General features: G+C 53.9%; 1 protein-coding gene across 2 annotated transcripts in view; it reads left to right on the top strand.

The window, feature by feature from the left end:
• The first annotated feature begins 6 nt into the window (after positions 1 to 6).
• The window catches only part of Vstm2a (V-set and transmembrane domain containing 2A), a 22,778-nt gene continuing 8,382 nt past the window's right edge, over positions 7 to 14,402 (top strand). For both annotated transcript variants that reach the window (XM_023706915.1, XM_023706916.1), the window contains exons 1-4: positions 7 to 175; positions 1,568 to 1,725; positions 2,229 to 2,279; positions 4,706 to 5,042. In XM_023706915.1, coding sequence (XP_023562683.1) covers positions 103 to 175; positions 1,568 to 1,725; positions 2,229 to 2,279; positions 4,706 to 5,042 — 619 coding nt within the window. In that variant the 5' untranslated portion in view covers positions 7 to 102. The remainder of the gene's footprint in view (positions 176 to 1,567; positions 1,726 to 2,228; positions 2,280 to 4,705; positions 5,043 to 14,402) is intronic.

The following is a 14,402-nucleotide window of genomic DNA, read 5'->3' as shown; positions in this document are numbered from 1 at the left end:
CGGCGCGGGATGCAGCCGGGGCCGCGCCCCGCGCTGTGAGCCCCCGACGCCCGCCCTCGGGTCCGGACGCGCGGCGGATGCGCCCCCGCCTCCCTGGGAACCATGGGGGTCCTGGCGGGGCTCGGGCTCGTGTTCTTCTCGGCAGTGTGCGTGCAGCAAGGGCTGTGTTCCCAAGGTAAGTGTGCGCGGAGCCGCGCGCCGGCTCGGGAGTGTGTGCGAGTGTGTGAGCGTGTTCTTTGCGCTCCGGGAGGCACAGGCCGGCGAGCCGAGCTCCGGCGAGCGACAGCGCGCCTGGGTCGCGAGAATAGTGTTCTGTTTGGTGTGTTTTGCTTTAAAGTTTATTAAATTGCAAGCAAGCGAGGCTTGGCAAGATGCAGTTGGTGCCCGGCGGTGGGCTGAGAGCCCCGCAGAACACGGCACAGGCGCGCGAGTGTGTGTATGTGTGTGTGCGCGTGTGCGCGCGCGTGTGCAGGGTGGCCACTCATGCATGCACAAGCGTCCCCGCACAGCTGGCTAGGGGCTCGGCCCGGCTCCCAGTGGCGGAAAGGCTCCGCTCCTGCTCCGAGCTTTAACAAAGCGGGCTCCTCCGGGCGGCGGCGCCACCGGCACGGAGCGGCTCTCGGGACACAGGGCCGCGGGTCGCTCACCGCCGGGGCGGATCCAGGCCGCGGCCCGGGCTGCCGCTTGCGGCAGAGTCGTCCAGAGCAGGCTGCCGCGGGCTCCCGGTGGCGAAGTGGAGAAAGCCCGGCTCCCCGTGGAGATGAGAGCCGCGGTGACCGCAGGGCATCTTAGGACCCAGGGCGTGCGAGCCGAGCCCGGGTCGCCCCTGCAGGCCCGGGCCGCTCCTGTCCTCCAGGGTGGCTCTCAGCCCCGCAGTCCCAGGCCGGGACGCTTGGGAAACCGGCGCCCCGCGTACCCCTTAGACAGCACCGGGGCCTGGGCCAAAGGGGCTCCGCGTCCGGAGACTAGGGCTTCGGCTTCATTCCATCTGCGCATCGTCCGGCGGAGCCCAGGCTGGGCTGGAAGGGCAGCACAAATCCTCCGTCCCGACTTCAGGGCTTCTCTCTGGACCCCAGCCTCGATGTCTGAGCGCTGCAGCCCGGTGCGCGGCGCCCGCCGTGAGAAGCCAGGCGCGGGCTCAGTCGGAAGACGGGACCCGCGCCGGCTTCGCGGGCTTCCCGAGCGGGCCGGGCCGCTAGCTGCTGCTCCGCCGGACCGCGCTGTCTGCAGCGGGGCTTCCGGCCCCTGGGTCGCCCTTGTCTCGAGGTGGGGCCGCGCCGCTCCCGCCGGTGGGAGAGCTACAGCGCGGTGGCCCCCGCACCTTCGGAAGTTCTTTGCGAACTGTCGTGGCCAAGGCTGGGGTCCAGCGTGGACAGCCGGCGGCGGGGAGTTATCGGCGCGCCTGTTAACCCCTCCCTTGTCCGAGCTGACTGACCACAGAGTGGTCCCTGCCCAGTGTGTCTGGAGTGCGAGTCGAGGGCCCAGGGTGTGGGCAGTGGCTCTGGAGTTTGGGTGCGCAGACACTCTGGGCTGGGTGGAAACGGCAAAGGGCGCTTCTGTTTTGCAGCCAAATTCACCGAGTTCCCACGGAACGTGACGGCCACAGAGGGGCAGAACGTGGAGATGTCCTGCGCCTTTCAGAGTGGCTCAGCCTCCGTCTACCTAGAGATCCAGTGGTGGTTCCTGCGGGGACCTGGGGACGCGGTGCCCGAGGGCGGCCCGCAGGTGGGTCTGGCAGCCCGCCCTCCTCGTGTCCTGTCTTCGTCCTTGCCTCTTCGTCGTCCTCCCGTCCAGTTTGGAGACCACTTCAGCCTGGCGCAGGGCATTTTGGGATGAAGGTGTCAAGAGATGCAGACACCCCTAACACCCACTAGCGATCAGCCCAGGCCTGGTCCCAGCAGGTCCGGTGGGGGCCACCCAAGGCCTCTGTCGGGGAGGGTGGGAACACCCCAACTCAGGTCTGTGCAGACAGCTGCAGTGGGGACAGGCAGGACGGTCCGGGAGAGGGGGACGGGGTGGGGGCAGGTGGGTGAGGACCCAGAGGAAACGGAGGGAGGTCAGGAGGCCCCTGGTTGCTGCTGGCAGTTCTATCCCTGCATCGCGGAACTGGCCCTTGGAGAGAACAGGTCCAGCCCAAGGGATGGGGGGATGCGAGCCCTGGGGTCGCGGAGATCCCCACCTTGGCCACCTGATCTGGACCCCAGCCTAACCATGGCCTCCTCCCACAGGCGGAGCTCCTGCCTGACAGGGACCCGGACCTGGATGGTACCAAGATCAGCGTGAGTGTGCATGGGGGCGGCGGCGGGGCTCCCAGGCCTTCACTGGCCACCGTGTGAGGTGCAGAGAAAGCGCGGCAGTGGGTTCCCAATGCACGCTTGCGGCTTAACAGCGCGGGTGCTGGCTGCCACTGCAGAACCACTTCTCGTCGGCAGGCGGGGACAGCGTTCCTCTTGCTGTCTGTGGCAGGCAGGGAGGAGGGAGTGGTGGAGGTTATCCCCTCAGGCAGACAGCTAGACCGCCAGTGCAGGCAGGGGAAGCCTGGCCCCAACCAGGCACCCAGGAGCAAGTCCTGCCTACCCACACACAACGCACCGCACCGCGGGTTCTGGTGGTGGAGCTCGAATTGTGAAAGTATCGACCAAAAACAAACATGTGTTAAGCCATTGTGAGTGGAGACTACCCTATTGAAAGTACAAAAATGGAGTTCTCTGTTGGCTGTTACTTTTAATGATTGCATGTACAATGAAAAGCACACATGGAGACCTTCCTCTTTACCACAGGCCATGAGGCCGTGGCGTGAGCTTACATTTCTCATGCAGCTGAACTTGATCAGTAGATAGTAGACAACTTTTACTACCAGAAAAGAACTACTTCTATAATATGGAAGGGAACAACCTGATGACCATGAATATATTATTTTTGGTTACTCTGACAGCCCAATGATCAGCATATAAAAAGGACATTTCTACTGACGCTGTTACAGTAACAAAGTGGTATAAGATTTGGGTTGCATTGTAGTTACTAGTGTACTAATGTACTGTGCAAAGAAAATCTGAACTAAATACATATTCTCAAAATAGAAGAAAACTCATGTAGCAACCAAACATATACGATTTTCAATTTAAAACAGTAGAATATTTACATTTCTCTTTAGAATATTTCCATTTCAGTGTTTCCAAATCGCAATGCTAATAAAGTTTTATTGGTAAAAGCAAGTAACAGTGCTTTTCTGAAGGGTGCTGTTGCCCAAAGACACCTGCAGTAGAGAGGCTGCTGACTGACTGCTCCGCCCATGCCTGTGTCTTCCAAAGACAGGGACAGGACACAGCCCATGACAGACACAGTCACACACAGCCAGGCATGCAGCTGCCTGCTGTGTTAGTGGCTCATGAGATCTGGAGCATCGGCAAGAAGTCTAGACACAAGATGTGCCTTCTGTGTTCCCACAGCATGCCCTTGAGCATGCCCGAAATGAAGTTATTAGGGTTTTCAAGAGAGCTTTTACTAAAAGCTAATAAGGATTCACCCCCTTGGTGAGCAGGTTTACTACGTCTGCATTCAGCAAGGAAAATATTTCATCACTGCCCCCACATAACTCTAATGTCATGGTCAGAATCACAGCTCAGAAAATGCCTTGATTAATTATACAGTAAAATGAGACAATAATGATGGAGATACCCTGATTACTTCAAATTTCATTAGAATATTTGTCCCAGAATATATGTAGAATGAACTTTTTTCTAGTATTAATATATTTAATTTTACATATGTGCATTTGTAGTTATGATCCAAGTGCTAGAAGTTATTTGTCATGTACACTATATACATACATACATACATCATTATATGTAAAAATGAGTAATTATTAGGTTTTATTAGTGATTGATGGTAATCTGCATAAGCAATAGCCTCTAGCAGGATAAATAGCCCTTCTACCTCAACCTTCCTTTCTCTCTTTCAAAATCAACCAGATCCTTAAACCCCAATTATTTTACAAAATCTATCATGCTTTCACGTGTACATGACGTTATATGTCACATCTCTGTTCTGATCATGGTATTCATATATAATTATAATTTTACTACCATGTATGAGACATGTGACCTTGCTGTTAATCTGGGATAAAAATCATGAGAAAATACTAAAAAAGTGCATTTCAGTTCTAAATCTCGAATCGGTGCTCACTCACAAGCCGTATGGGGCACGGGCCGTCTGTACAGGCCGGGGAGCGTCCCACCCACCAGCCGAGGCCTCAGAAAGACGGGGTCAACATTAGCGTTGTGAGAGGAAGCACAGCAGGGGCTCACTGTTCCTGCAGTGCTGTCCCGATTTGGAACACCAGTCTGTCCCCTCAACTTGTTATAACCAACAAAACATTTCTGTGAGCACCCACGCTTTGGGGGTCCCTTTGTAGCCCACAGTGTGGAGCACTCTATAAACTGTGGAATTGGTGGCTGGCTTAGGGCTCTCCCCACAAGCACCTCCCTGTCTACTCTTGGGGCTGAGCGGTGGGGTCCTCACAGCCACTCTGCTGGCTGCGTGGAGTCAGTGGGTAACTAACAGGGGTAACTGATCCTGCAGCCCTGAGCTTGCCCGGGCCAGGAGCCTGCCAGGCCCTTGGCATCCTAGCACGTGGGAGCCTGAGCACGGGACGCAGCAGCACAGGCACTGACCGCGCTTTCTCTCTGCACCTGCAATCTTCCAGACAGTGAAGGTCCAGGGCAATGACATCTCCCACAAGCTGCAGATCTCCAAAGTGAGGAAGAAGGACGAAGGTCTCTACGAGTGCCGGGTGACGGACGCCAGTTACGGGGAGCTGCAGGAGCACAAAGCCCAGGCCTACCTGAAAGTCGACCTCAGCAGCCACGCCAGGAGGATGCAGGCCTTCGAAGCCTCGCCCATGTGGCTGCAGGACGCGAAGCCTCGCAGGAACGCGTCCGCAGCCCTCCCCAGCCTGGTGCACAGCTTGGCCAGCCAGCGCGCACACTCCACCTCCAGCCCGCAGGCCGAGGCCAGGATCCCCAAGCAGAGTCCACAATCAGGTATGGAACTGCTGTGAGCCGTGCACCGTGCGGCTTCCAGAGCTGGGCAGCGAGGGCCGCAGAGCACAGTAGGCAGCTGGCCCCTAAGCGGCCTCCTGGGCCACCCTGCTGGGGCCCACTTGGCCGCTCTGAGCATGAGGTCGCCCAGTAGTGCTGGGCAGCGCATGCTGCCCAGGCCTCCAGGAGCTGGACTCTTGTTCTGCCTCTGTATTTGCACATTGTGAGAACAATAAATCAAGTCGTGCGGGGTACATTACAAATGCATGTTCCTTCCCTCTACAGATTTATGTATCCATAATGACCCAAATTAAGAGGCTTTCACTTAATCAGAATGGGAGTGAAAGAGACACACTCCATCATCCCCAGGGAGCGGCCTGTGCTGTACGCAGTGCTTTCTCCAAGGGCTTCCGACTCTGAAGGAGAAGCTCTGGCCTTCGCCACAGCCCTGAAGGCCATAGCCGGGAGGTGGGGCAGAGCCAGGCAGCCCGGGAGAGGAGGCGGCACCCGTAGACTACCAAAGTGTGCTGTCCACACCCAGTCAGCTGTGCGAGTTAAAGCTGTTCTGCATGATGCTGATTTCTGTGCCCTGCAGCCCAGGGAGGTGGCCGGGTCACCCTGCCGCCACCCGGGCCACACCACAGGACTCGAAGGGGCTTGGTACGGGTCAAGGAGAAACGGAGTGCAGGGGTCTTAGCTGGCAATCACTGAGTGGTTCTCTTTCTGTTTTATCCCTGGAGAATCAGTGTCGCTACGGTGGGGAACAGGAAATTGCTTTATTGCTGATACTGAAGGCCTCCTCATCTGTAGCCAGGGTCTACACTTACTAGTTTACTTGTACATCTCACAAACTGTCTTGGTCGAGGAGATACAGATACAGAAGATGTAGATGCAGATGCAGCCTGGCATACCTTTAATCCCTACAGGCTCTGAGGCTGAGGCAGGAGGATCACAAGTTCAAGCCCTGCTTGAGAAGCTTAATGACTTAGTGAGACATAAAAAAACAGAAAGTTTTTTTTTTATTCATCACAGTTGGGTGTAGCTCAGTGCGAAGGCCCTGAATTCCACCCCCAATAGCGAAAAATTATATATAGGTGGGAATGCTTGCTCGTGAACATATCTTTTAATAAAAACTGCATTCCAGGACTGGTAGGGTAGCCCAGGGGTGCAACCCCTCCCTGGGTTCCATCTGAGGAACACAAATGACTTAAGCTCACAGAGACACGAGAGAAGTAGCCCTCCACACAGCTGTCTTGCAGAGGGGCCCGAACACCAGATCCGGGCCCTGAGTCCAAGCTGCCTGCGGGCGCGGCACCTGCACGGGTGCCCCCCGGGAGCCGGACGCGGCCTCGCCCTCGGCCCCGCTCACGCCTTGGCCTTGTTACCGTCCTGAGCATTTGCTGGGTCCGGAGCTCCGGATGGTGCGCACTGCGCTGCACGCAGGCGCACACGGCCAGCAGGGGATCAGCTGCGGCTCTGGAGCCGCTATTTAAGCAGCTCCAGCGTCCGGGAGCCCTGGCCCCTTCCTTCACACCCTGGCGGGAGCAGCCAGCCAGGCAGGGCTCGGGGGAGGAGCATCGGCCTCGGCGTGATTTACAGGCTGATTGGCGAGGGCGCCACGTCTCGGAAGGGAAACTGTGAGCCCACAGGCTCTCCCGAGCTGGCTGTTACAGGTCCGTTCTGCGGAACCAAATCGAGCAGATCACCTATTCCTAATGAGCGATTCCGGGCACAGAGCAAAACCTTCTCTCCACTAAAAGAGCTCATTTATGGAATTAAATAATAAACTCCGAGAGTGTCTATTTTCTTTCAGTATCTCTTTCTTAGCACTGTGATTGGAGCTATTTGTAAACTCCAGATATCGTCAAACAATTTTCAAATAGAAATTAGTGTACTTTCCATTTTACTACCAGCCTTACTATTAGGTATAGAATTTTTTTTTTCTTGAGTTCAACATAAAAGGATAAAAAGAATGTTTTCCACTTATATTTATTAAAAGTCCTTTACTCTAAGATTTTTATTCTTGTAGCAAACGTTAATCTGAAGCGTCTCAAGGCATTTAATCTACTATGCACGTATTTTTCCCCACCGCTCACTGTGTCAGCAGCTGGGCACCCCACAGCCCCTCCTCTGGGGCTCGTGTCACACCAGTGCAGCTACGGTGTGTGAGGCACTTCCAGCCCTCACTCAGCGTAGGAAAACAATGGTCAATTCCTTTTACAGCACATTATTTTCATTCTATTAAAAGCAAGACACAGTTGGGCCGGTGAGATAGCTCAGTGGACTAAAGTGCCAGTTTAGGCAAGCTTAGGCAAAGACCACAGTTCAATCCCCAGCACCACAGGCCACCAGCCCTGCCCCCAGGAAATGCTGAGCCGGCCCGAGACCAGCGTGCGCCTGTAATCCAGTGTTGTGAAGGCTGAAAGCAGGAGGATCACTATGAGTCCAAGTTGCGTACAGAGACCCTGTAACAACCAAATGCATTTTTAAAAAAAACTTTAAAAGCAATATACAGCTGACACACAGAAATCAAAATCCTGAACAAGCGAAAGCCAACCCTTTTAGCCTTCTGTGTTTCGTCTTGTAATGGGAGCAAGAAGACTTCGTAGGCGTGACGTCGCAGTGCCAACCTGCACTGCAAAGCGCCTGGTTACCTGGCCTTTTGTTTCCGACACTTTCTTTACTTCACTCGCTAAGTTATTTAAACCAAAACACTCTGCTCCTGCTTCATATTGATTTCCTGTCGAGGGGGCCTGACTCTCCAAATGTAGCTTTACCTAAAATCTTCAAACTGTCATATAGATAATTGAACCAGTTTCCCCAGAGCAGGACAACAGGAGGGCAGGCACGCCCACCTGCAGCCCCGTAAAGTAGGTGTCACCTAACGCCCAAGTCCTGTGTTCTCCCCAGATGTTTTTTTCCAAAAGTGTGACTGTCCCTTCCTGTTTCAAACTATCTCATGGAAAAGCCAGCAGGCCACACTTGGCGCTGCCCCCAAGTTTCTCAGCTCCGGTCCTTCCAGCTCTCTGTGGGTGAGTGGGGCCCAGGATGTACCCCTGGCTGCCCGCCTTAAGCTCAGAAAGGAAAAGGGTGCCAGGACTTCTCACGTTCAGGGAAAGGCAAGCTGCGGTGTCACTGTGGGAAGAAAGGCTCTGCAGCTGCACTCCTTCCTGCACTTCACCCTGCCCGTCTCCAGGTGGCAACTGCCTCCCGGAGGCCTTTTCCTCCCTGGGCTGCTTGGGCTGGCTGCCTGGTCCCTGCCTCTTAGCTCGCACCCCCTCCTTTGCTGCTACCTCTTGCAATGTCCTCCACTATTCAACTTTGTGATCTTATCCATTCTTTGGGTTTGATGACTGACTTTTTCTTAGAAAATCTTCCCATTTCCATTGCTACTTCTAACTTCTTTCTGAAGATGTACACGAGGGTGAGCCCTTGTCCCCAAAACATCTTCACACACGTGTCTCAGAAGCCTGGCAGCAGATTAAAGATGGTGGCATGGTGGTTGACAACCTGCCCGTTGAGAGCTGGAGGCTGTTGGCTGAACCTTGCTGCTTGGCTGGCCTGTGACCCTTAAACCAGTGAGCACGGAGAAGTGATGCTGTCGCAGGTCCGGGCCTGGCCTTTAAGAGCTGGCAGGGTCAGCACGACATTTTGGAAGGCCACCATGTAGGAAGCTCAGCTCCCTTCAGCTCTGAGTGAGGGCCCAGCCACAGCGTCCACTGCAGGGGGAGGCCGCCTGGGACAGGGCTTCCCAGCCACCCTGTCCTCAGCCCTGCTGCAGCTCCCTGCAGGCTTGCCCAGTGGAGCCCAGAGCTCCCGGCTTGGTGAACAGTAATAACCGATGTCTCCACAGGGCGTGGGGTGAGGACAGCTTTCCTCAGGGCCACAGACACACAGATCAGACACTCGTGCCAGCTTCTCGAAGGGAATTCACTCTGGCTTTCCCGCCAAGAGGAAATGTTTTTCCCGTGTCCCCAAACTCTAGCTAACGTCATCCCAATCACAGGTCTTGTGGGAACCTTGAGAATGCTCTTGTCTCTTCCTCTGTGGAATGTCATGCCGAATTAGTCATTCCATCCTACTGATTCTCTTCCTAAAACACCCTTGAAAGACTGGACATTTTCCTATTCTGCTAGCACTAGACCCATTCTGAGCATAAGCCCTCTTTGATTTTTTTCAATTCCAACAGCCCCTGATAATTTCTATGTTCCAATTTCAGTACAGGGAAGATGTCACAAGAGCCACGTATTCAGCAATTCCTGTTTCCAGAGCTAGACTGCCAACTTCTGTAGCCTGACCTCCAGCCTTGTGCCTGGAGAGCTGGAATCCTACTCAGATGCAAACCCCCGTGTAGCACTCCGGGCCCCCATCCAGCTGCCTGCAGCAAGGTGGGGCCTGTGCCTGGGCTGTGATAACCACCTCTCAGTGCTCCAAGTCCCATACTCCAGGACACTCTTAGTCTCGGTGAGCTGGGACAGACAGGTATCACTCAACTATTATTTGGTCACAGAGACGATAGCCTCATCTGTGTCATCCAGGAGCCTAGAGCAAGCAGAGCTCTAGCTTGGAGGAGTGAGGAGAAGAGGGAGTAGCTCGTCTGTGGCCTCTTCTTTCTCTTATAAATAATTTTGCCATAATTTCAAAGCTGATGTAGACACCAGTGTTTCGTCCCAAAGTGAATAACGCAGGCCGTGGCTGCCAGGCTTTCAAAGAGTTTATTAAACATTCATATCATCACAGGTTGATGTGGGCTCTTGCTTTAGTAGATGTTGAAGTTAAAACTAAAGCACAAATTTACAGGGGAATGCTTTAATGCGAAGTTGGAGAGAAGGGAGATAAGACTTCCTGTTTGGGTAGCTAGAGGCTCTCTGTGGTACAGGGGTGCAGACCTGACTGGGGACCAGCTTCAAGGAGCAGTTAGTGGGCTGCCATGGGGTCCGTCTGTATCTCAGGTCTGGTTTCTTTTCTTTTTTTTTTTATTTATATGTGTGTGTCTGTGTGTATGTGTGTGGCCAGCTCAGCCCACCAGGGGGCGCGGCTGGCTGGCATGTGGTGCTGGGGGATTGAAGCGCAGTCTCTGTGCTTTGCTAAGCTTGTTCTAAGTAGGTTCTTTAGACCACTGAGCCATCTCACCAGCCCCTCAAGTCTGGTTTCATAGCTCTAGAGTTCTCATGGCTGAGCTGTGTGTGTGTGTGTGTGTGTGTGTGTGTGTGTGTGTGTGTGTGTGTGGCAGGTCAGTCTGCCTGCCTGGAATTCTGCCTTCCCGAATCACAGGTTCAGGACCATGGCTGTGGGCTTCTGGGTGTAGCTGCATGTCCCTGTATACTTTTCATCTTGGGGTCCTCAGACCCCAAGGATCGATCCTGGAGGAGGTGACCCCCTGTAAATTCAGGGCTGATCAATCCTGTCTAGCAAGGACCTGGACTCACAAGTCATTGGAGGGACAGCACAGCCCTGTATAGAACTGAGGTGAGATCCAGTCCCAGACTTACAGCAACACAGGACATGACACCACGGTGAAGCTTTGCTGTTTGTTCTTAGTCGCCTGTCAGGCATCTGTGGCCCAAGTGAAGTCGTGGCTCGTAGGGAATGTGGCTTTTCAGTCCCAACCATCCCAGAAGAAATCACAAATAATTTTAATGGGCAGCAAGCAAGCAAAGGCCCCGGGGTGTGGCCGCCCTTCCCCAGGGGCCCTGCCTGTATCATGACTGTCAATGATCAGTACCTCCTAATGTCTACCAAGTAGGAGTTTTTGAGGGGAACACCAGAAATCGGCAGGTTTACGTTCATAGATTATGAGAATCACTGGCTTTCAACCACTTTTTGGATGAGAAAATAGTTTTTATCCCTCACTGTGACATGTGCTTCAAAATCCTCTTTGGAAGGCTGCCCCTGTGCTGAGATGGAGTTCTAGGAAGCCCTTCGCTCTGTGTCCCCAGGGGGCAACAAGGGGAGCTCAGCAGGAGCACAGTTCTCTACTCAGTTGTCAGAGGCTGTGTTTTCCCCAGGGCGAGAACCTGAGTGTGGAGAGGTGGCTGCTGCTGCTGCTGCTGCTGCTGCTGCTGCTGCTGCTGCTGCTGCTGCCGCGGCCTGAAGCCGAGAGCTCCAGGGCAACCCTGCACTGAGGGCCGGCTGGGCAGCTGTCCACACTGCTAGGCTTAGCGGCTGTGACCACAACACAAAGTGGCACAGCTAGTGAGAAGCAGGAGAGGAGCCAAGAGTTCTCCTGATGTAAGAGGGGGGAAAAGGGTGTTGCACTGGGGTGAAGCCAGCGATCTGCTTCAGGCTTACTGCTGATGCGGGTTTAAGTCATCCATGTTGGACGTTAAGGGGCTTCCACTACTTTGGTCGCTGTAGTACTTTCAGCTAAATAGCTGCTGTCCACATCAGTGTCTGCGAGCAAGATGAAAAGCAGATTGGAGGCAATGCTGGACAGCACAGGGTGCGGAGTCAGCCCGGCGCCTGCGCCCAGGCACGTGCGGGGCAGTGTGCCGTGGCTGTGTTCTGCCAGTCGGTGTCTTGAGCCCTGCTGGCTGGGGCGCCTGAGCTTTCCAGAAAAGAAAGCTCAAATACAGAAACATTAGCATAAAATCAGAAAACTGAGGCTTTGAACATTTCATTTATTTATGTATTTATTTTTGTTTCTGTTTTTTGAGACGGTCTCACTGTGCAGTTCAGGCTGACTTGAGCTCCCTTTGTAGCCCAGGCTGGTCTTGAACTCACAACAATCCCCCTGCCTCAGCCTCCTGAGTACTAGGATTACAGGCATATGCCACCATGCCCAGCTGGGATACAAATTCTTAAAGCAAAACATATATAAATCTTTAAATGAACCTCATGTATGTGCATGGAAAAGTAACAGGAAAATACACATGCAAATGTATGTCAAAGGTGAGGGGGAACTATGCTTTTTAATTTTTTTTTGTATTTTTGCCACTTGAGGCAAGATTATTTCTTTGTTAGAAGAAAAAATTCATATTTAAAATTTTCCAGGTTTAAAAATGTGGCACACAAGGCAGGCAAGATAGCTCAGCGGACTAAGCGCCTGCTTAGGCAAGTGCAGGGACGGGGGTTACACTCCCAAGACCACATGCTGTGCCAGCCTCGTCCCCGGGTGTCCTGAGCCGGCCACTGAGTCCAGGCATGGTGGTGCATGCCTTAATCCTGGAGAGGCTGAAAGCAGGAGGATCACTGGGAGTCCCAGTGACATAGTGAGGCCCTGTACCAAATACATTGGGAAAAAAAGAAGTGGCATGCATCCCGTGAGAACAAATGAGAAGCACAGTAAACTACTGCTGTATGATAAGGGGTCATGGCAACATTAAAAATATAAACGTGCACATATGCAGGCCGACGCACATGTTCATGTGTGCGGAAGGCGTTTTTCTGAAAATCATGCTATATTCAGAAATTGTTTGCAGCAGTGAAGTTAGGAGTATCATCTATACAGACATGTACGTGTACACGTACATCTCTTATTTTCTGGGTGTGGGTGGAGAAGGACCATCAAATTATTCTTTTGTCTAAACAGATAAATGTGATCTTTATGAATTTGTATAGATTAAATAAGTCAACACAGATAATGTCCATAAATAAAATACCTTCAGTCATTCTTCCCCCCCAGTGGTATATGTTACAGAGCCTCCACTTCAGAGGCAGAGTAGAGTGACATGCGGTGTGTCATCATTGGGTACCCAGCGCGGCTGGATGTGCCGGCGCCCGGAGTCCGAGCGCAGCTCACACGGACTCAGAATCCCATAGCGGTGGGAGCCGGCGCTGGGAGCGGAGCAAGCCGTAATAGCTAGGAGTTGCTGTTTCTCTCTGTGGAGCTGGCAGCTCTGCAGCTCCAGGGAGAGTAAAGCAGGTGAATTAAACGTAGCAGTTTCACCTTCCCAGTCACAAGCATTTCATGACAAATCGTGCAGTCAGGTGCTCCAAATCGCAAGACTTGCCGGCATCAGCTGCCGCACAGCGCTGGGTCTGTTGTGGGACCAGCCTGCTTCCCGTGTGCTGACGCGCACTCGGCGGCCGCTTCCTTAGCCACCGGTGAAGCACTTTGTAGTTAACGCCTGTGATGAGGCAGCGGTCTCACGTCTGCACTGCAGCTTTTGCACACGCTGTGTGGGGCAGCCCACAGTGGCAGCACCCGCAAGCATTTCAGGAGCTGTCGCTCAGAGTGCTCCAGGCTCCCTAGGAGGCAGGAGCGCCTGAGGGCAGGAGCGCGCCGGGTCACTGCCGTTGCTCAGGTGTGCACGAGCTCGCTGGTGCAGAAGGGAGTGTGGGGCTGGGGATCGCGTGCTGCGAGCGTCCCTTGTGGTGCAGAGCAGTTCACGAGGCCTGCTAAGAGCCAGTCGCTAAGGACAGCGCCCGGACCTCTGATGAGGGCCCGCGAGGAGCGCCGGGAAGCGTAGAGCAAGCCCTAGCAGGAATTGCTTTAAGTGATGTTTAATCCTCAGCTGAATTTGGGCAGTCTGATGAGCTGAGTCTGAGTGCAGTGTCCCTCTACCCTTTGATTCGCATACCTTCATAAACGGGGAGTTTTAAAAATCACTACTCCAAACATCTCTGATTTCTTAATTGGTAATGAAGAAGCTGTCTTCTGCATGAAGGCAACTCACACAACATTTCTTTTCAGAAAGTTTTGAGATGGCCAGATTAAGGAAAGGAGTAAACCCTTGCCTCCAGCTCGCAAAGGGTGCGAGGCAAGACCTTACCGCCGTCCTCCCGGAAAGTGGCGGGACAGCTTTGCGGGCAGTCCTGTGTGTTCTGGTTTTCTTCCTGGTGCTGGTGCTTGCTCCCAGGCCTCTGCGCTGGCTGCGCCCCGGCCCTTTCCCGTGTCTGGGCGCAGGGCCTCCTTAAGTTGCAAGCAGTCCAGGCAAGCTCCAGCCTCCGGCCTCAGCCCAAGTGCTGCAAGCAGGCCCACCTGCCTGCCAGCCCAAGCACCCATTTTCAGAGGCATACACCAAGGATTTGAGCGTCTCGTTAGGTTAGGTTTTGAAATGACTTTTGCTCAGCCTTAGACAGTGCCGGACAGTGCAGTTTTGGACTTCCGCAGGTTAGTCTCGTCACCTGTAGTGATGTCTTCTCCAAGCGTGTGAGAAGTGCAAGGCACTGTAGTGACACGTTCATGGTGAAGTCTCCTTCCTTCACTTTTCCTTCTGTTCGGCTCACTCTGAATCCCTGAATTCCTCAGCTGCCATCTCGTAAAATATACAATTTCCCCTCTTCTTTAAGAGGAATTTTCCCCTGGCTTTGGAGAAGGCAGAGAACGTGGGTGCCAGGGTCTCTGAGATGCTCGGCTGAGGCCTGCTGCCCCGCCTGCCCCCTCCCTGCCCCCTGCCTGCCCCCTCCCTGCCCCCTGCC

The sequence above is a fragment of the Octodon degus genome, unplaced genomic scaffold (genome assembly GCF_000260255.1).
Source record: "Octodon degus isolate 3935 unplaced genomic scaffold, OctDeg1.0 scaffold00275, whole genome shotgun sequence".
Classification (NCBI taxonomy): domain Eukaryota; kingdom Metazoa; phylum Chordata; class Mammalia; order Rodentia; family Octodontidae; genus Octodon; species Octodon degus.
Note: the sequence above shows the minus strand (reverse complement) of the source record. Positions and strands in the feature narration are given on the sequence as shown.